This window comes from Oryzias latipes, chromosome 9 (assembly GCF_053564925.1).
Source record: "Oryzias latipes strain Hd-rR chromosome 9, Olatipes_Hd-rR_3.1".
NCBI classification, from domain to species: Eukaryota; Metazoa; Chordata; class Actinopteri; order Beloniformes; family Adrianichthyidae; genus Oryzias; species Oryzias latipes.
This window is the reverse complement of record NC_136245.1, coordinates 24,480,828-24,503,120: the sequence shown is the minus strand read 5'-3', so window position 1 is coordinate 24,503,120 and position 22,293 is coordinate 24,480,828. Positions and strand designations below refer to the sequence as shown.

Genomic DNA, 22,293 nt, shown 5'->3' with positions numbered 1-22,293 from the left:
TGCATTAATCTAAAATCAACTTCAAGAATAATTTATAGCCAAAGAAATATTGATTTCATTATTCACTGTCCCTCACTTATCCGTGTCCCAGTTAAGGATAAAGCAGGTATGACAGATGGATGGATGGACTTTTCTTTAGTTTGTCCTCACCTAAATACAAAAAAACTATTTATTTTGTAAAGGACAAAATCAGAGCTTTATTGAAAAGATCGACAATATGATTATTTTTTTATTAGTACGTTTTTGCTTGTTTTTTTTTTTAAAGAAAATATCAATGTTCTTGTCATGAGTGAAGCAAAATGGCAAAAAAAGAAAGACATGAACAAAAATAATATATTATTGCTAATATACATAAAAATTAAGGAAATATGCTTGTTTGCGTGGGGTTAATGTGTGGCAGACAGAAATCAGGGGCTGACAAAAACACAGGCACACCTTCAAATCATGCACACTTTGTATTTCCATGTCTGGCTCCAAAATAGTTGTCAGAAAGTCTGCAGTGAAATATGGTAAGCTTCCGTTGCCCATTACAGGCTGTCATATTGTTACCGTAGCAACCCGCGTCATTGCCAACCTGCACAGCTCCAAAACTAAAGCATTATCACGAGCTGTGTCTGGGCAAGGAGTGAATCACCACCCTTGAAAACCCACCGCACATGCACCTACACACAGCACACATACACACACATTCTAACACAGAGGATCAGCAACAGTGACTGAAATCAGACAGGATTCACACAGGAGCAGACAAAAGACGTCACAATAAAAAACTTAGTGTTTATTTTTGCTACAATCTGCTTCTTGCAGAGGGACCTTTGGCTTCATTCAGAAGCTTTTTTTAAAATGAGTCACAGATGGAGAAAGTATATACGTTTTAACTCTTCCTCCAATGTTCTTTTATGACGGGCAGCCAGACACGAGTCTGGAATGAATGTTTAAGGTTCTGAAGTGGGTGTTATGCAGTTTTTAATCTCTTGGATCAATTCACACAGTGTTGAAATAAAGTTTGCTGAATTTTGTTAAAGGGGCAGCAAAACAAGTTTCCTGACATTGGAATTTTGTGTGATGTATCATATGACTGAGTTTGAAGTGTAAGGGTTCAAATTTGGTGGTACTACACTCATAATATGTCTCAGATTATTTTACTGTTTGTTTCTAATTTTTTTGCAGTGAAGTGTTTCATTCTGTGGGGTTAATAGCAAACACATTTATTTATTTGCTTCAATCCTTCTATAACGTACACTACAGACCAAAAGTTTGGAGACACCTTCTCATTCAAATGAATGGGAAGGTGTGTCCAAAATGTATGTTGCTGATTTGCAACATACCATTAAACCCAGGACATTCATGTCAAACCACATTTATTGGACAAAAAAACAAAAGAATATATACATGTTTTTTAAGTAATTTTTTTAAGTAATTAGATATAAAGTCAGGTTTGAAGTGTAACATTCTTCTACTCTGTCCTTGGATTGTTCATTCACTAAGCCTAAGACTGTGGATACAACACTGCAATTGGATCTTTGTGGCTGAGGGCTGAGACAATAAATTAGAGCACCAAACGTGTCTGCCAAAGATTTTTACTCTGCTGCTGTGTGACCACAACACATTAAGACAAAAAATGTTTTAGTAAAACTCTTTGTGGTTACCATCTGATAGTCAGAAGAAGTGCTGCTTACTGTTTGTTCTCTACCATTCTGGAAATTTCATTAAAAGGAAGTGAAAAGACAGCTTTACCAGGCTGGTCGTTGTTTCTGGCTCAACTCGGCCAACTCTTTATCAAAACCTGTCAGCTGCCTGAAAGGGTTTTCGTCTTTAAAATCTCCATCCTGACAAATGCCTCAACCATCACACTCCTGTTTGTGTTTTTTCACTGTCCAAGAGTCTAAATAAACACCTTTCCTCTTTGGACATGTTGTTTGGGCTCAAAAATTGATTATTGTGTGTGGAGTCCTTGTATGACTCATGGGCATTGTTAAGCTTGGACATCTTCTGCTGCAGCCGGGAACATTTTAAGTTCTCAGCAACCAAGGTAAAAAGAAACTTGCACACAGGCTGACAGTTGGCAGTCAATTGGTTTTTGTGCGGTTTCTATTTAAAGTCACTTCAGTGCAGATGAGGTGGAGTTGGGGAAGATGGCGCCTGCTGTGACTGCAGCAGCAGAGTCTCACTTATACATCAGCGCTCTTAGTGTTTTTGTTACCAAGATGGTTGAAGTCAGAGGTTCTGTACTGGTTTTGTGGTATTGGGTATGCTAATTTTCTAAGAAGGATTTATATTCATAGAAGAGGCTGCTGAAATGTGGGTGCTCTGGATATTGTGCCTATGTCGATTTATTGTAAATTAAAGTCACTCTGACAAAGCAGTCATGGTATCATATTATGAAAGAAACAACTTCAACTTTGGACCTTAACCCTTTCAGTTTCGCAGAGCAAGCAGTGTTATAAGCACTTTACCACTAAATTTATATTAATAACAGCAAGTTGACATTTTAGACTGAATCCAAATTGCTTCCTTACCCCTACGGCTTCTTACTACATTTATCCCTCATAGCAGAGGGATGTGAAAAAAACTGTGTCTTTAATACCGCTTGATGACATCGTCAAAGGTCACCGGTTGTCTAAGTTAGCGCGTAGCTGCCAGCGCGCAGAAATACATAGATTCAGTTTTATGACTTTTAAAAAAAAGTCATGCAAAAAGAAAATTGTTCAAGTGTCATAGTGATTAACAAAATACATTTAAATGTAAACTTCTGTGCTTCAGAGCTTCTCCTCCACCCCACAACCCTACACCCTACTAGTGGAGGCATAGTCATAGTAAAAAAATAAAATAAAATAAGAACTTACGAGCACCACTACAACTTTAAATGCCCCTACATTTGGAGCAATAGGGAGGAGCCAGTTCAGTTTATCAGGTAACCACATTGTCTCACACAAGGAAGTCAGTTTCCATTCAGCCATTTCGACTTAATTTGACTTGTTTTTTAACCGCTGTTCAAAAGTGCAAAAAAAAAAATATATTTAAAAATTGCATGTTGTTTTTTAATCTTAAGATCAAACTCATGTCAAAGTTTTCATGGAGGTGGTTCTAGGGGTACCAAAACACCAAAGTAATGAGTGACACACAGATGACCTGATGAAGACAAACTGGAAACCAGACTCTTAAATAATCTAAGGGTTAAGTGACAGAGGGAAAACAGCTGTGGATAATTGTCATCAATTATCTGTGACAAAGTGGTAACAGAATAAACACAGTGGTAACAGAATAACATTGAAAAAAAATTAAATCATGACTTGAACCAAGTGTAAACCTAAAAAGTAGCTCAACAACAGGGGCATCAGTGATGGCCAAATCCTCCGGTTTTAAACCTTACAGAGAAAATGTTCCCTTTCCTTAGACTGGGTCACTTGTTAGTGCCTTTCCTCTCTGTCACCGTCGTTAACAGAGTGCTTAAGCCCCCATTACACTTCTCATTAGTTTTTGCGTAAGAACTACAGGAGTCATGTTAATTATTTCACATTAGCCCACTGTTTCAGTCCTCAGCTAAAGCACAATTAAAATGACTTTAGATATATTTGTACTATGCAAATCCCCCATAATCCTAATGTAATGTGTGTGCTAATGGGAAAAAGGCTGCTCTGAATATTGTGTGTATGGAAGTGAATGTTGTTTATTAGGTTTTTAAGAAGCCTGTTCACATTTACGAACACATCCACTGTTAAATGTACAATAGCTGATTTAAAAAACAAAGAAACTAAAGATTCATTCAATTCAATTCAGTTTTATTTACTGTATAGCCCTATATTACAACACGGTTGTCTGAACAGGCTTTACTTATTGTACAAAACATAACATCAGTTATAAAATACAATAGCTGATTGTTAAACTAAACAGTATAAGTTAAACTAGCCATCCCTGTCCTTAGACCCCATTTCTCAGTAAAACTCCTAAAAACAAAAACTAGTCCGGAAAAAAAGAAGAAACCTCAGGGATGTCCACATGAAGGAGGGATCCTATCCTAGGACGGAGAAGAGAGAAGAATTAACTTATCTAACGCTACAACTACATGTTTAAATAGTGTAGCAGATGGGCTTCATCTAGATGGAGTTGAGGGACAGCTAGGGGCGCGAGACGAGCTGGAGACAAGGTCCACTGCCAAGAACAGGAGCACAGATGAGCCAACACATGAATTGCATAGCACCAAACAGAGGCATGGAGAACTAAATGATAAATAAGTGATGAAGAATAGAGTAGAGGAGAAGTGAATGAAAATAGAGGATGGAACCCCAGTGCACCATACTTTCCCCAGCTTCTAACTTCTAGCAACTTATTGTTATTGGCATTCAAATTCAATTCAAACATGTAAATAGTAAATTGCATGAACTATGACACATATAACGAATGGTAATAATAATAACAATAATAGAAAATCTACATTTTTAGCATTTCAATATTGATAAAATATAGTATTATTCTAAGCAAGGGGAATGGACCGCTCTGGGCTGGTTTATGAAACAATCTTCCCTCTGTGAAGAAATATGTAAGATGGATGAAATAAAAATTATAATTATTCCCCCAAACTTCATTACATTACAGGTAACGGAAGCAGTAAGTTAAACATTCTCTTGATTACTAGCTAGCCTGGCAATAAGCCTATCCAAAGAGGAATGTTTTAAGCCTAACTTTGAATGTAGAAACTGTGCCGGCCAAGAGAGGCCGGAGCTGAGAGCTTATTCCATAAGACAGAGGCTTGGTGGCTAAAGGCTCTACCTCCAACTGTACTTTTGCAAATTCTAGGAACCACAAGCAGTCCTGCATTTTGTAAACGAAGTGTTCTGTTTGGTTGGTAAGACCCTATTAGATCTTTAATATAGGATGGAGTCATCCCAAGTAAGGCCTTATAGGATAGCAGGAGGATTTTGAACTTATTTCTAGATTCAACTGGAAGCCAGGGAGGTAAAAATAACACAGGAGGGATGTGTTCCCTTTTACTAGTTCCTGCTAACAATCTTGCTGCTGCATTTTAAACAAAAACTAATGGGATGTCCAAAAAGTTATACAGTTTAACCATTATTAACTACTCAAAATTCAATTTTGAGTAGTTACTTAGTTCAAAATGTTTTGGAAAAAAAACAAACTTTCAAAATTATGTTTCAGTGAGCAAGAAAAGCCCCCTTTGACATAAAACGACGTGTTTTACTTCAGAAATGAAAACATAGATCCTAATCAGCAATGGTAGAATGAGGGATTATCTAGCAAGTTTTCCTGAAACTCACATTTCACGGCACATAAAGTGACGGCTCCAGGCAGCAGCTGTTCTGGTTAAACATGTTCCTCTCTCTGGAGTTTTTCTTTTTAACTCAATCGTTGGTTAATGTCAGTACCAGAGGGAGTTTGTCATCATTTTCTTTAAAAAGTGAATGAAAATCAAACATTTCGTGCATTCCGAGTAATTACAAGGTGAAATGTATGCTGTTCGTGTTGTATAATTGCTGTGAAAACTTAGAAGATATCTGACCGGGACCAAGAGAAAATTCAGGATGTGAAATTAAATTGAAGCAGTTGCAGTGGCATGCTGGGAATTTGACTTTCTTCTTTTTATCTCATCTCTATCCTCATTCGCTCAGCCTTTTTGATGTTTCACAAGATATGGCAATTCACAGAATCCTTCTCTCACATAGCACTGGCTACTGCATTTGATCGTTTTTTTTCATACCGATACTTTTCATTTTCTTCAAAATATTTGGCATGCTCTATCTTAATGGTCCATCCAGCGGAGGGATTTTATGTCTCTTTACTGGCTCAGCCTGTGACAGATCTGTAATGTGCTCCTAATCCGCTGAACACCGACAAGACGGTTACACTTGTCTGGCGCAGACTGCTTCTGGGACATTGCAGGTATCATTCTCTAAGATGTTGAGGAGCTGATTATCTTTAACACATGATGGTGTGTCTGGGCGCAATGCCACAAAGTAAAAACATTGCAAAGATGGCATAGGGTGTGGGCAATTTTATTGAGAGTCTTGTGGAAAGAGAAAGTAAATTCGTTCAGCTTTGGAAAAGATCAATACGTTTAGTATTCATTTTTGATAAAAAGGTCATGTAAAGGTTATGCTTTTCCAACCGTTTACTCTAAAGTGAGGCTGTTTTGCTTCTACATGAAGATGAGTGACCTTTGCTAAATTGTAGATTATTCAACCCTGATCCTCGGCTTAGACAGTGTGGAATAGATGCCAGTGTTACTGCTTCTCTCATATTTTGACCTATAGCATCTATGTTGACATGATATCAACAACTCTGCTTTTCTTTAGTGTATATTACGGTAGGCTTATATCATGGGTGAGTGATCAGCCCATTGAGGGAACCTTTCAGTGGGCTTGAGATATGATACTTATCTTAAAATAAAACCTCTGGGCATGTAGCACTAAATCTCACTGGTTGGGTTGAGCTTTAAGTTTACTTACCTTTTAAGTTTTCCGCAGCTGCATTGCTGCTGCATGCTGCTCCGCCTCGTACCTTTATAGATTTAATCTTCAACTTCAACACCACTTCGGTTGCAGCCACACATTTGTTCCCACTAAATAAGTTATGGAAAATCTTTTTGATAAATTTCAATAGCCTAACAACTGTAGCCTCGGCAAATTAAACAGCACTTCTGGGCACTTTTATATTCATTAAACTCCAAATTATGAGAACAAGATGTTCTATTTTGATTAACTGTGAAAATAACATCAATATACATTTTGCCATTTTTTCTCACCTTACGACTTCCATGAAAGATCTAAACATCAGAAGTTTATCCAACAACTAAAGTTTTTCCTTCCCATTGCCTTTTCTTTAAAAAAAAACGAAAAAATGCAATTGGAAAAAGCTTGTAATCGTTACGTACAAACTGCAGTCAGCAAGCCACAAGCTCCCTGCTCCGCTCCATTTCGATGCATCCACATGCAAACATGCACAAATAGATCCATGTACGTCTTTGTTTTCCTCCTCTGAGCTGGAATCTGGCTCAAAACTATAAGGCTGGATAGCTTCAATATTGCTCACCATTTTTGTTGCACCGGTAATATTAGGTTGGGGGTGTTAGGGGCTGTAAGCTAGCAGAGAGAGTGTAAACAAAGGTATGATGGGAAATTAGTGCAGGCTTAGCCTACTTACCGCCAATGGTCCTGTCCACAACTCAGAGGCAAATTTCTGATGAACCGCTGCTTTTCTGCACAATCTATGCCTAAAAACGGATAGTCACAATTAAAAGACCACTGGTAACACTTTAAAAATAGGTCAAAAGATGATCGCAGTGGGATTTTAATAAAGAATATCTTTGTAAACAAGTTTTAGTTAGATAAACATAGAATCAAACTTTACTGGTTAAACAACAAACTTCCAAGTCCTTTTTTGATGTTTTGGCTGATAAAAACTCAGGGGATCCGAATGTTAATAAATATGAACAAATATGTTAAAGTTTTGTTAATATTCTTTAGATTGTAAATAACATGTAGATTATTAGTCAAGAGCTGCTTGCCACGTAAAAGTACTTCACACTTGGGTTTTAAAATGGAAACCCCATATTAAAGGCTGCAGTACTCAAGAAAAGAACAGTACACTTTTCTACTCCCCTCTAAACGTTTCTCACAATTTAAAAATCCCTTCAAGGAAACGAAATCTGTCCAGAATCCAGGCAAGCTGAACAAAAGCTGGATCCGCTCAAAGACGTGAAAACGGCCAAAGCAAAACTTGCTAACAGGGGAGAATGGCATCAAATGACTCTAATGGAATTGCTGAGACTTTTGCATTAGGCCAGGATGTTTCCAAATCTCACTCGCTTTCCTTCATCTTGATTTGCAAGCTTAAATAAAGAAATACGTGAGATAAAAAATACAAAGATAAAGGATCCTGGAAAAAATGTTTGATCCATAGTCTAAAATGATGTAAACGTACATGTGTATGTGACTATTAAAAAAGAAAAAAACATGACAAGGAAAGACAATTCATGGTCAGATTTTATCATTTCAATTTTTAAAAGAAAACAAAGGATGTTCTTTTGAATGAAGAGAGATAACTATGATCTGGTAAATGCTTTTTCAGATTTGAGTTTCCTACTTCAGGGAATTTAAATCTATGTTCTATCTAAGATGTTTCATTTGAAAAACAAGAGTTGAATACCTAATTAAAATATATTGTGGGGGCTTTCAAAATGTCCTTATCATCTTCAGCACAGAGAATGAGGAGTTGTCTTGTTTTCAAGAAAAAAGAGGGATTTAAGAGAAATTTAAAGTTTCTCTGGGGTTCATTCTTGCAGAACCTAAGGTTAAGTGTTGACAGGCAGTGTAGGACTTCCTTCACATGGATGCACTGATTTGAAAAACACACAGTGGAGCACTCTTCATGCTGTCACACAAAAAAAGAAATGACATCTGGCATTTGCAGTATTTCTATTGTTAGTGTTCTTTGAAGGAAAACTAATCACATTCTCTGGTTTTAATATCATTATCGCTCTACTCTCTGTGATCTAAAACACATATTTCTTTTTTTCAACCTTTTTTAACATATATTTAGCCCAATGAAGAATGGAAAAATAAAACAAGGTTGATAATATCTGCCTTTCTGAAGGACTGACACAAAACCCTTCAAATCTCTGAGAAAACACCTTGTTTGGTTTCTCCATTCCACAGTAGGACTGTTTTAACAAATACTAATCAACAGAGAACTCAAACTAAACAAAGTGAAGTCAATGAAATGTGTGTTGTATTGCTGCGTGTGTTGAGAATGAATTGTTGCCATTAATATTATCTAGGTTTCGTTATCTCCGTCTGTTGGCTTTTTTTTGTTTTTTTTATTTTCTCCCATTGTTTATGTTTTTTTTGCTTCCCCTTCAGGGTGTGTGTTGTTTCAGAGAATCCCAGTGGAAGTGGTGTCACGCTAGCAGACATGGACACACAGGAGACTTACTGAAAGACTGCTTCTTCTTTTTTATGTGTTTGTGTGCGAGTGTGTTTGTTGGAAAAACAGGGGTGAAAATGTTTCATGCATGGAAAAAAAAAATCCAAGCAACACAACAAATGTGTAAGAAGTGGAGTGTCCTATGTAGTGAGGTTAAAGCATCGTATAAACACACATTCACGCAAACGGGATGAAGTCCACTATCATCTCAAGAGGCAAAAGAATCAAGTGAAGCTTTGGGGTGCAGCTATTCAATCAATGAATCCCACAGGGACCTCAGAGAATCATAAAAGCCTCCTTTTGGATGAATTATTCAAAACAGAGGGACAGAGACAACCATTAACCTACATCTTCATTAAATACATGGATGGCTCCTTCCCTCACATGTGCCCAAGCCTCCCACGCCAATGTGAACACCACAGCAGATTTGGTCTTCTTTTCGTGTCAGCTGCCACTCCAGTCTAGTCTGCTCATGTAGATCACACAGATGTCTGTTCATGCAGAATGCGTGTGCAATCACAAGCCGTACTTTATAAGGGACACTGTGTGGAGGACCCTTTTTGAATCCAGTTAGCCCACATTGAGACATTCAGGCACTGAGAAAACAAGACAGGTTAACAGCTGAGGTTTAAACATGTTAGTCTAGTCTGAAAAAGAAATGAATAACCAATGAGAGTTTTTGTAAAAAAAAAAAAAAAAAAAAACTGGTTAATTTTAGATTCATTTAAGAAAAAAATGCTCTTTGGAATTCTAAAAGTCTTCATTAGACAATGAAAAAATGAGTAGTTTAACAGTAACATCAGTTTTTTTCAGGTACACCTGTGAAAACATGCAGCAGATTTTTTATGGAGCAGTTTGCCTTTCTTCTCCCATGCCAATAATTCAGCTTCATGTAAATATGCAGTTCAATAAATCAGTGGATGTCATCATTATGTTTTTTTTACTTTTTTTTTTTTTTACTTTTTTGGTGAGAATGTTTTGTTTTCTATAATAAAAAATCTCAAACTTCTTCTTTGATTTAAGGATTTAGAGTACTTGCATCATTTGTCAGCACTGAACTCATGACACATCTTTGGCTTCTCTAAAATGAGCCTTGCTTTTGTGGAACAGAGAGGTAGACTGAGATGAGCACCATGCTGTGTGATAGCTAAAACACAAGCAAAGCAAAGAGGATAGGAATGAAGACAAAAACATTCACATTTTAAAAAGAAAGAATGGCACCTTCATGAATTACAACAATTTTTTCTAATGCTCCTGTTTTCTTTTTTCAATATACGGTATAACAAACAAAAGAAAATGCAAGAAACTGGCAGCAGTGTGCACAAACAAGGTTTCATTCCTCTGTATTTCGCTGCAGACTATTGAGGCAAATTTTTATTTTACAACATTCATGTAGAATCTTCACCACAGTGTGCTGTTTGTGCACATGTGAAAAGCTTGCAGATGTGTTGTAATAAGCACATACCCGCAGTGTAACACAGACATTGAGGTTGGGGAGGCGTTTTGGGGATGTTTGATTATAGGGGTTCCAGGGTTAAATCACATACACTGACGTTGACAGTGGCGGTTCTATACCAACCTACCTCCCTGTACACCCCCCCCCCCCCCCCCGCACACACATTCTTTATTTTTTTTTTTGAAAATCAATCAAGATGTAATTACATAGCAACCCAAAACTCTTGAAATGTGACTGGCTAAAGTTTTAAATTTTGCTGCAAAGCACTGTGCAATAATCCAAAAATTAAATGTCATTGTATGTTTCTATAATAACCTTTGAATTTCTGTTTTGCGCATTGTGTCCATATCTTAACTAGTTCATATTTTAGCTTTTTTTTTTTTAGAATGTTAAGTTTTAAATCTATGGAAAATATATATACTTACTCTAGGAACTTGTTTTTTTGCTGTTTTGGATTTTTCAAATTAGATTCTGTAACATATTAGACATTTGTTTTATTACTTTGTTGTCATGCTCTTACCAGGAATCAATTCTTGCTTTTCTACCTTTGAAATTGGATCATACCTCACACGTGTTTTTCAGTAATAACTGTTTTACTTATGGGTTTAGATAACACTTTACAGTATAAGTGCTTAAGGTTTTTACAGCAAAGATCTTCATACCTCAAATATCAGGATACAAAGAGCACATTTCTCAAGTTTTAACTGAGAAAATTTGCTTTACAAGGACTCTTTCTCTAAATCACTTCAACAAAATATGTATTGTGACATTAAAGGGGCATTTAAGAAGCTAAACTTTAAATAATTACTTAAAAGCTTCATTTGAAAATAACACCTTTGTTTTAAAGGGATAAAGATATTCGTTTAAAAAAACAAGGAATGATTTACAGGAGTGTGTACCGGTAACTGTGTCTCACATCTGAAAGTGAAGAGGGTCTGAGGTGGAAGTTTGTCAGAATGTTTTTTAATTTTTTTGTTTTGTTTTTCCTTTGCTAATATGAAAGGCTAATAAAATATTTATTTTTAAAAATGCGCACTTCATTATTGCTTTGTCTAAGGATGATTTCTATTTATGAACTCTTTTCTCATTGCACTGTGTATACTGTATTCATAAGCTAAACTAAAAAGCAGCTCATAAAGGAAGGTATTCCCAATTCAGGCTTTATAAACTCAGAATTTTGTGAATTTTTATTTTCATGTTGCAATAACACAATGAGTAATTGTTAGATGAAATGACACGAATAACGTACTCTTCTCCCAAGCCGAGATAATAAGTGTCAGTCAAGAACTCCTCACACGTCTAACACGTTCTAAATTATGGGGAAGTGCTCTTGGTGGTCTGTAAAAAAAAAAAAAGAAAAACTGTTTTTTTACAGAAAAAATTACCAGGCATGAATATGTTTAAAAAATGTTGATTATGTAAACAACTTCACGGCCACACTGTGAATATTACATCATTTATTGTCTTAATTTTACAAATATATACCGTCATTACAATCTCTGTTTTTGATAAAACCAGCCAGATATTACAGAATATACAGAATTTCAAGGTTACTATTAAAATTATTACTATTGGTAAAAATAACACCAAAAAAATGAATTGGGGTGTATTCAGTTTGGAAACATTTGATCCACTGAAAGTAAAGCACAGTTTGTTTCCCCTGATAATCTGGAACAAATGTTCAGTCTGAATGCACCCAAGAGGTCCGGGTCCAGGACCCATCTTACGTGGTGGTGTCGGTTCGTTTCCAATTGGACTGAGCTTCGGTTAGCAGGCACTAAATTGAATTGTTTTTTAATGTGTTTATTTTTTCTGGGACTAGAGTATTTCACAAAGAAGACAATGCTTTTATGAATAAAATAACAAAGATATTTAGTTATTATAAATACTAGATATACCTGTAAAAAACACAACCTGTTGTTGTTTTATTAATTACAGTTTAATTATGTTAGCATTTCACAGCATTGTACTGTACAATTTTACCGCCATTTCTTACAGTTGCCGCCTCTTTGATTTATCATTTTAAAGTGTTTTTGACATGTTTAACAAACTAACACCCCAGTGTTCTTTCAGACATGATGGATAACATTAATCCATCAGTAGATTGGTTCTTTCCAATATAATACACCAAACAGCAAATATGAGTGTCAGTTTAACAGAAAAGTATGAGAAAGTGTGTCCAAACCTTTGGTCTGTACTGTATGTGAGCTTGGAATGGAATTGGGTGGTTTCACTAGTTTTGGACCCCCTCTTGAGTCACTGCTGAAGATTTTCTAAACTTTCTCGTATCAGTTTTATTTCTAAAATATTGATGTTTGCTTCTTATAACAAGTCTCTACTTTTTATTTATATCAGATATGTAGTTTATGTTTGGTAAAATGCTAATGAGTCATTAAAACTAATTTTTCAGAAAAAGGAAAAAAAACCTTTGGGCTTTTTTTGTAAAGTGGATGAGGCTGTAATGAGGTCAGTTGTGTAAGCATACTGCCAATTTCCACTATCCCTAGCTGGGTCGAGCAAACGCACTGAGATCAAAGTCGTAATAAGAATTTCCAGTTTATCCTCGAATCAGAATGTGTCAACTGGGTTCTAGTGGAGAGCTTGATGAAAAGGAGCTTAGTGAAAAAATAAAAAATGCACATATTCAACCCTTTAGTATTTTTGCTCCAGTAAAGTTACCAAATACCTTCTTCCTTTTTTTTTACTGATTGCCTATTTTTTGCATCTTTCTTTTTTACATGCCTGACCACCACGGTGCAAATTAACTTCCAGGAATTTAAAAGATGAATGTGGGATGAATTTTATAAATAGAAAAAGACCAACTGTGGAGGCACGGAGAAAAGAAAGGCCAGAAAAGAAAGAGAAGAGGATGTGGGAAGCTAAGAAGGAGGAGGACGAAGGCTAGAGAGGTGGTGGACTCATACATGGATATAAGAAAGAAGATACACAATTAGAGGGAGAAAGAGAGGAAATGCCTATTTTTATCTGTGCTTGATAAAGAGAAACAGGGAATGCGATATTCCTCTGTACTCAGCAAGAGGAGGAGGAATTTGGCTGGTTCAGGTGAATTCAAATAGACACTAACTGCAGTAAAACGGAAACTTCATCCCTCAAGACTATTTCACTATTACTTCTCTTCCTTCAGTTTGACAATTTAAATTTTCATTCCGCCCTTTATTTGTTTTCGATTTGCATCTTTAATCTTTAGGAATAAAAAATTTACAGACTATTTTAAGGCTGCTGCATGTTTCAAGTTTTTAAGTTTTAAATCTTTTTTTTTCGAAAATGGACTGCCTTTTTGATAAAAAAATATATATATATATTTATGTTTTATATATATATATATATATATATATATATATATATACATATATATATATATATATATATATATATATATATATATATGAGCATAGAGGCTCATCCAGATGGAAAGAAAATGTGTCACTTTATAATCAAGATGGATCATTCCAAGACTTGCGATAGTTTTCTGCATTTTCTTGGTGATCTTCATGTTAAGTTTATCAAAAATTTAAATTTAAATGAAACAATATTAGTAAGTTTGCCCATTTGCCTTCTAAAGTCTTTGGTGCAAAATAGCTTCCTTCTAGAGTTACTACTTACACTAAATTTGATAGTATTTGAGGCGATGTTACTGCTTACTGTTAAGTTATGTTCACACCGTGCAAAGCGACTCGCGTTTAAGCGGCCATCTCCAATGAAAAGTCTATGTAAATCCGTGTAAATGTGCATTTTGTAGCTATGCAGGTTTCAGTTTTCAGGTTCTAAGTACAAAACATGTGATCAATGAACACACGTTTAGAGTTAAGCCAGGTTGAATTTTGACTAATCATGTTGTGACTTATGGATGGCGTCCCTTTTAATTCACAGAAGTGCCAAGTGTTTGAAAATTGTGCCCGCCAGGAATAATGACACCAAGTCTTACGAGACTTGCACCGCTTCAACATTGCGCACCAAGCCTAACTGTAAGTGGCAGTCATGCGCTAGTTAACAGTGGAAAATTAAAAAGAAGTAGCCCATCCCTACTTGTCCAGTGTGAACACCATGGGCTAAATGTTCAAGAACCCGTGTTTTAGCGTGTTCTTGAACGCATGTCACATGACCGGTTTGCACATAGCTTTAGGACAACATTGGGTGGCAGAAGTTGAAGTTGAATTCTGGTTATTTTGCATTTCACCTAAATCTATCCTGATTACTGTTTTCTATTATAGTATAAAGAGAGTATAAAGAAACATTACATTTTCAATTGTAGCAAAGAGAAAAATGAATGTGATAAAGATGCAGTAATCTTTAAAAGTTGTAAAAATTCACATTTTCATACTGATTAACCTCCATTGGAAAGTCAAAAAAACATGTGAAATACCCTTGCACCTGCATCAAGACTTCGATGCTAAGAAATAAAGCACACGACTGAGCAGATTACAGTTAAATCTATACATTTGTATTACTTTAACCAACCACTTTGCAGTGAATCCACTGCTCCTCATTCCTCCAACATTAAACTTCCTCGTCTTACACCTCCTTGTCTCTTTCCTGCATCCCTCCATCCTTTTACATCCTCTGGATCAATAGATTACTTCCTGTGTGACAGAACAGTTTAGAGGCCATGAGGTTCTTCTTACCAGTCACGTCTCAATGTATGTTGTTTGTATGGATCATGGAGGGGGAGGCGGGAGGGTCACAGAAACCTGCAGGGTCAATAGTGTCAGCAGGATCAGTGAAAGACCTGACCTTCCTGCAGAGCCATAGCTGAAATATACTGCTGGTTTCTGGGAGATCCATTTGAGCGACAGGCAAATGATAATGTTGCATTAAAAAAAATTAAGATCCAAACCCATACGACAAGTGAAGCAAATGTACCAAAAAGTCTGAAAACAACACTTTGCTTTTTAATCTGTTCTTTCAGTTATTACCAAATATTTTGGCTGTTCATCATCACCTGTTAAAGAAACTAGAGTTCTGTTTTTCTACCGCAGTGTCAAATCATGAAATTCCCCAATATTATCCCCCCTAACAACTGTTCGCCTCTGGGTAACAGCAACGAAGTTATTTTAACAGACTGACTGACACAGCTTGATGCCTTTAAATCTTGCAATAGCCTTCTTAAATCTCTTGCCCAGGGCAACAAGAAGGAGCAAATGACTCGAGTTTGTCTGGGGTTCACTCAAAGAGCAGGAGAAAGATCAATACAATCACTCACTTGTCATTGGTTTATCTAAGCTCCTGTGAGGATCCGGCAATAAAAGTCAAGATCCCAAACCACTGGGCTCCTTCAGTTATGTTGTGTCACGCCAGTCATGTAAAGAGTTGAAGAATAGGAATTTCACATGGACATATTTTCAGCTCTGATGTGTTATGTTTGCCAAACTCACTGTCACTAAAGTCCAGAAAGCCCCGCTGCTCTGTGATCATCATTCCTCTCACAGAGATTGCAATAACTCCGATTTTCTGCTAAACGCTTCAGGGCTTCTTTGTGTCTGAGCTGGATTCATTTTCCAGCTTTCCAGCTATTATATTTCACCTTCAAAGGTGAAAACCAAAACTTCCTTCAGCTGCATTCTCTTCTTTTTGAGTACAAAATGTAAAACGCAGGTTGGTCATTTGTAGCTGATGTTTTTTTTTTTTTTTTAAACAAAGACAGATGTTCTACGATGACAGACCTCATCTGTTTTGTTTTACCTAGCATCTCTTTTTTGGGAAATTGTACTCTGTGTAACTAGATGAATCAAGCTGTGTGAACGGGAAGTCTTTCAATTAACAGCGTCATTAATCATAGGCTGCACTGTGCAACTAATTAAAAACAGAAAGAAGTCATAGTTGAGGTTGGAACTATATTTGCAACATGTTATTTTGACATTTTCATGACCCTCAGAGAGTAGCCTACCATATTTTTTGCTCCAGAGTATAAGTCGCAATATCAAAAATAATATTAATAATAAAGAAGAAAAAAATCGTACATGGATTGCTTTTTTGGGAGAAATTTATTTAACAAAAAACAAGAATAGACATTTCTTTTTGAAAAGCAAATCATATAAACAGAATAGGTAACAAACTGACTTCACTACCGTAAGCCACTGATGCTTTTTTAGTTTAAGAAAACATGGGAGTGCAACATATGATTAATTATTCAGAAAACCATCGAATAAAGAACATGCTAACAAGTCAACTAAACTCTTTAAATCACTTCAAATCGCTAAATTCTTTGAATTCTTCACCCTCTGTGTCGCTTTGGAACAATCCGCCAAAGCCCAGCGTAAATGGTAAATGGCATATATTTGCTTTTCTACCTTCCTCAAAGGCCCAAAGAGCTTTCACAGTCACAGTCGCACCGTCGGTCAAACTATGCAAAAAAAACAAACAAAAAAACACAAGTTACATTTAAAGAAATATTTTATATTACCATCAAGCTGTAAACACTGAAAAAAAACTTCATATTTGTTTAATGGTACAAACAAAACCAATGATCTAAAACAAAAGCGTTAAGCACTTAACAAAAAAGAGGGTGTTACAACATGAACAAACTTCTTTTTATACATATATTTAACAAAAGATTTTAGACAGGAAAGGACAAAGAAAGAAAAAAAAGAACAAAGGGAGTTAGGTGTCCGTCTTCCATTAATTTGATAGCTCATTAATTGTCACATTTGGGTATATGTCCACATATACATTCATGTGTAAGCACTATTTGTCAAACCTTACTGGTTTTTGCACAGAAACCCCTTTTCCTCTAAAGCTTGTTTGATCCGCTGCACCACAAGCCTTTTTAGAGGTATTTGTGGCTTCTCTTCAGTAGAAAAGCTCACACAGTGCAAACAGTTTTAAGATAGTGAATTTTTGTCTGACCTTATGTGTTCTGTTGAACAATGTTCTTTTAAAACCTCATCTTTCCATCACTTAAAGGCCTTTTATATGTTGTTAGTGTAAATGGCAATCTATAAAACAATGATGTACTGTCTTTGACGGTTTTAGAGCTCGTCCTGCTGCCACCCACCTTTCAGTCATGACCTTCGTTTTGAAAGCTAGACATTGTAATTTATTGACATTTGTGGCGAGCCCCACTCTAACTCCAGTTTAAACACCAGTTCCATGTCTATTAACAGTGTTGGGTTTTGCACTGACCCCACTTACACCTTGACCTCTGCTGTCCATCTTTCTCTTCATTCCTGCCACTCCTCTCCAAATCTTTTCATCCCCCTTTGTGCAGAAACTCCCAGCGGACGCTCTGCCACTGCACCCTGTCTCCATGCACAAGCCACTGCAGGCTCCTGTCGGCTCTCTGCAAATTGCATTTATAATGATTTGACCCGGAGACCCTACTGTGTTAATGATCGACAGCCTTTCCTATCAGAGATATATACATGTGCTGATGGAGAAAATCCTGCACTGTTTATCCTTTTGTTTATGCTTGTATAAGCAGACTATTGTTAAGTATGTAATATCTGTCACAGGGCTTATACTCAACATAGAGAAGAGCAATTTTCTTTACATGCTTGAATTAAAAATAGGATTATTTAAAAAATTAAACTGGCATTTACCTTCAGAGATTAAATTTGGAGTCAGATTTTTTATTTAAGGTTATTTTTCTTTAAAAAAATTGAAATTCATGTCTCTTGCTAAACTTAATATTTTTTTAGACCTTCTGGCATATTTAAATAATGAAAAAAACATTATTTCTTCATCATTATTTTATATTTTAAAAGAAAAAACAGATTAGATGGCACCCTTTTTATTGTCTTTTTCAGAGCTAACAAGTATAGTACCCGTTTTATTAGACTTAATTAGCACTTGCTGGACAAAGTTAAGATGTTTCAGATGCTTTGTTAAGGTGACATCACCGTGATTTGTGGTGTCCAATAAGACCAAAAGCTCCAAAGACCTCTGCCCCTTAAGTGCTTAATAACTTTGCAATTTTCCCAAGGCATGTGCAGGATCTTCTTTCCACCATGCTTTCATTATTTTCCCCTCACATAAGTCAGAAACACACAAAAACTACAACTGACCCATTCACGCCCTCACCAAAAAGCTCAGCTTCGCCCTTTCAATCTGGCCCTGTCAACAGAACTAGAGCCTGATACGAGGCCAGGAAAAAAAGGAAATGAACGATGTCAGCCAGTATTAGAATGCAGCAGAGCTGGCTACATGAGGGGGAAAACATCTACTGCATTCTGTGCTCATAGGAAATCAATTTGTGCAATGCTGTTGAGTTTGTGCTCATGCACCACAATCAAGGAATAACAGAAATGTTTGTCCACATTTCTGATTGAGTAAAATCACAATGAGGGGGAACACTGTGTGAGATGCTATTAGCTTTTTAGTTGCTTTTTACACCCTTATGTGCACTTAATAATAAAAGCATTTATTTGTTTACCTAAAAGGTAAATTACAGCTTTTTCTTTATCAAGGCTACTTTTTGTTTTCTAAACAATTATATTTTCATTGATGTCCAATTGTTTTCATCTCAGAACAGTAAAGTGAATATTTTTATGTGTTTGATCTAAACTCACCCCCTTAAACATGCTAAAATTCCATAATTAAAATTAGTAACAGTCTTATTTATTGGTTTAGAGCATATGTTGCTACACTTTCCAAAAAACGAAAATAAAAATAAAAATACAAGCATATTAAAAATGCCGTAATTTTAGTAAATTTTTTATGCATGTGTATCTAACATGGAGTATTAGTGCCACCATGAAAGACAAAACATATGAATAAATATGCAAATAAAGTAAGGAAATAATGATCAAAAAAAGTGAGTATTTTATGAGAATAAAGTCGTATGCTTTTGACAAAAAGTACCCTGTGTTTTTATGATCAAATATACTTATTAAAATTGTAATTTATGCTTCACAAATGTGTAATTTTATAAGGAAAAAGACATACTTAAAAAAATGTCTGATTTGGCTTCTAAAATGTTTTATCACAGACAATTTAGTATTATCTGTTTAATTTATTTGCAGACAATTCAGGGAAATCAGATGGATTCAGATGGAATCAAGGATTTCTCTCTTTTTGTAAATGTACAACTTTATCTTAATGAAACTAAAACTTTAATTTTGAAAAACCATAACCTTTTGAAATCACAAATTTACCATTTTAATTTTGACTTTTTTTCTAATCATTTTACGACTTAAGTATTGTACAATATTTACTTTTCTTCTAATAATTTTACAACTTCATTCTAGCAAAATCGTTTTTTTTATAGTGACCCTAATACTTCATTGTTTGTGTCAGTTTAGTTTTGCTTTGCAAACATAGAGCCTGGAGAGAGTTTTATTCAAAGTTGGAGAGAATTAAAAATAAAAAAGTAAAACATTTTAAGTCTCACATGTTTACTCAAGTGTTTTTTTTTTTTTCCCTATGGGAGTGTCTTGTATGTTTTCAGTGCAGTGCATTGTCTTTACCAAAGCACTTTGAGCTCCATCTTACTTCCAGTGTTGCTCATCTGCACACAAGGAGGTTAAAGAGCTGATGAAAGACCAAATCTGGATGGTGGCCTGCAATTATGCTCCCTAAAAGCTTACGGATACACACAACTGGCAACTCATGTGACTATTTCAGGGAAAAGGCACAAATAACATGCCTTCACAAAGCAGGAGGAATGAAGCAGAGCATCACTCACCAGCTTTTATTGCAGCACTTGAGGGACAGCTATTGAAAGGCAGTAGTCTGCAAATCTCTGGCTAAGTGATTAAGATCATTTTCACACATTGCTGGTTTTCATTAAGACATTTTATGTTTCCACTGGGTTTCTTTTCAATCATCAGATGGGAGTGTGGACAGATCTATGTGTAGTTGCTAGTAAAAACATGTGGAAACAAAGGGAGTCACATTGGTGTGGGAATCCCAACACAGAATCGCTTTGTTATCTGGAATAGTAGAAGTGGAAAAACATTTCATACATTTGGCTAAACCTTTGTAGCCTCACTCAGACAAGCCTCGCCTATTCCAAAATGAGCTGCTCCCAACTGTATTCATCCCAAACCTGGTAGGCGTGGGACTCACTCGAGTTTTCATGTTATCACAATTTTTTATATTCGGTTGAGGATGAAACACTCAGTTGTTCTGGAGGTTTTAAAAAGAAGCCAACATGGGGGGTATAAGCATTGGCCAGGCATTCCTCACAGATGAGGCAATGTTCATTGTATCTGACACAAAATATTATCTCTGTCAGCCCCTTGGTTTTCTCCACATGACCTGCAGTTTGATAAATTGCAAAAAGGAGGTACAGATAGGTTTTTGTGTTTGTTCCACCTTTTCCACGGCACTGATGTTTTGTCAGTGTGGCTGAGCGTTAAGTTCACCGCCGAGTTCCTCCCCAGAGAGAGTTAAAGCGAACTGCACTGGTTCAGCATTCAAACAATATGACCATCAGGATGTTGCAATAAAAAGATTGTGAGGGAGCTTCTTTTTTTTTTTACAGAAAGCCCCTGTGAACCAATGTTACTCCTGCTAAATGATAGCATCTTTGTGGGTTACAAAGCAGGGCTAATTTTCTTTGTTTTGGCCCACATTCCACACTTGCAGGATGTCTAAAGATTTCAAGTTGCAATATTTTTTTTTGTTTGAACTATTGGCCGATAGAACTTTAATACTTAGCAGATGAAAAAATGGAGTTTAAAAGATAACTTATTTGTGACGTGGAATCAGCAACCCACAAGTTCCCCACTCCACTTGCATCCACTTGCAGACACATCAATCCAATAACCTCTTCATTTTTTTGCCTAAACTGGCATCTGGCTCAAAATGTTGTGAGGGTCTGTAAGTTAGCAGGGTAGAGTGAAAACAAAGGGATGATGGGAAATGAGCGCAGACTAACTCCTCGTCAACAGTCAACACCTCAGAGGCGGATTTCTGATTAACTCCCGTCGCTCTGCAGTAACTATGTCCTAGAAAATGACAAGTTTTTTTAATGTTGCTGAAAACGTCTTATTATTCATTTAAAGTCCACTTGAAATGATTTTACAATAGATCAAAAGATGATCAGAGAGGGACTTTAATTCTACAAGATGTCTGTTTCTCTGTTTTTCTTGCATCAATTTTTGAAACCTTTTTTTAGATATTTAGAATTGGATTAAATGATTTTTATGTTGTCATCTACCGCCAAAATTGTGAAGATTGATGACGTATTGCTCAGATTTTAGGTCTACATGATTACAAGAGGTGGATCCTTAGGTCCAAAACATTCTTGATGTTAACTCAACCTCATGTCACCAACAAAGATATTTTTTTTTTTTTTTTTTTTTTTGTTTTTTTGGGAACAAAACTCAAGTAGACAAAATATCCTGATGCTAACAACTACAAACAAAATTATGCAAGAGGCAGGTTTTTTTTTGTTTTTTTTCAGCTAATCTGTACCTTTGCACAGTTTATCCTGAGCACTCAGAGAAAAGGGGGAGACTAAATATAAATGTGTGAAGTCTTTAGTGCAAATACATTATTACATATTTAGCAAAAGCATAGATTACTGTACTGACAATGAGATTTAACTCCCATGAGGAACCTACTCACTTGTTGTGCCAGCCAACACAGAAAATACCCTAAACCTAAACAGAAAAAATGAAAAAAAAAATACTTGCATCCCACACATTCTAGTGATTCTGCAGTGGGCAGGGTCATTACAATATTTTATTTTATTTGGAAATATTTCCAAACCATTTATTGTTTGACTTTTAATGAGCTGTAATGTCAAGTTGTGTAAAATGACCTTAGGATTTTTAAAAAGGCCTTTCAATGCTGTAGCATGTGAGCACACTAGACCTTTACAGTGTGTTGGGAGGAGGTCACATGATATCCATAAGGAAGCTACCTTGGTTCTCTAAGCATTGAGTGATGGCATCACATTCCTTTAAAGTCCGTTGGTGTCACAGCAGCAGGTG

The 22,293-nt window shown here is 36.1% G+C and overlaps 1 protein-coding gene across 4 annotated transcripts in view; it reads left to right on the top strand.

Moving 5' to 3' along the window:
- The window catches only part of ntrk2a (neurotrophic tyrosine kinase, receptor, type 2a), an 82,970-nt gene that overhangs the window by 28,067 nt on the left and 32,610 nt on the right, over window positions 1-22,293 (top strand). The window contains exon 14 of one of the 4 annotated variants that reach the window (XM_078953082.1): window positions 8,877-11,425. The exons of the other annotated variants lie outside the window; for them this stretch is intronic. Within the exon in view, the coding sequence (XP_078809208.1) occupies window positions 8,877-8,923 (47 nt within the window). The 3' untranslated portion in view covers window positions 8,924-11,425. Of the gene's footprint in view, window positions 1-8,876; window positions 11,426-22,293 lie in introns of those variants that run through there. 4 annotated transcript variants of the gene reach the window in all.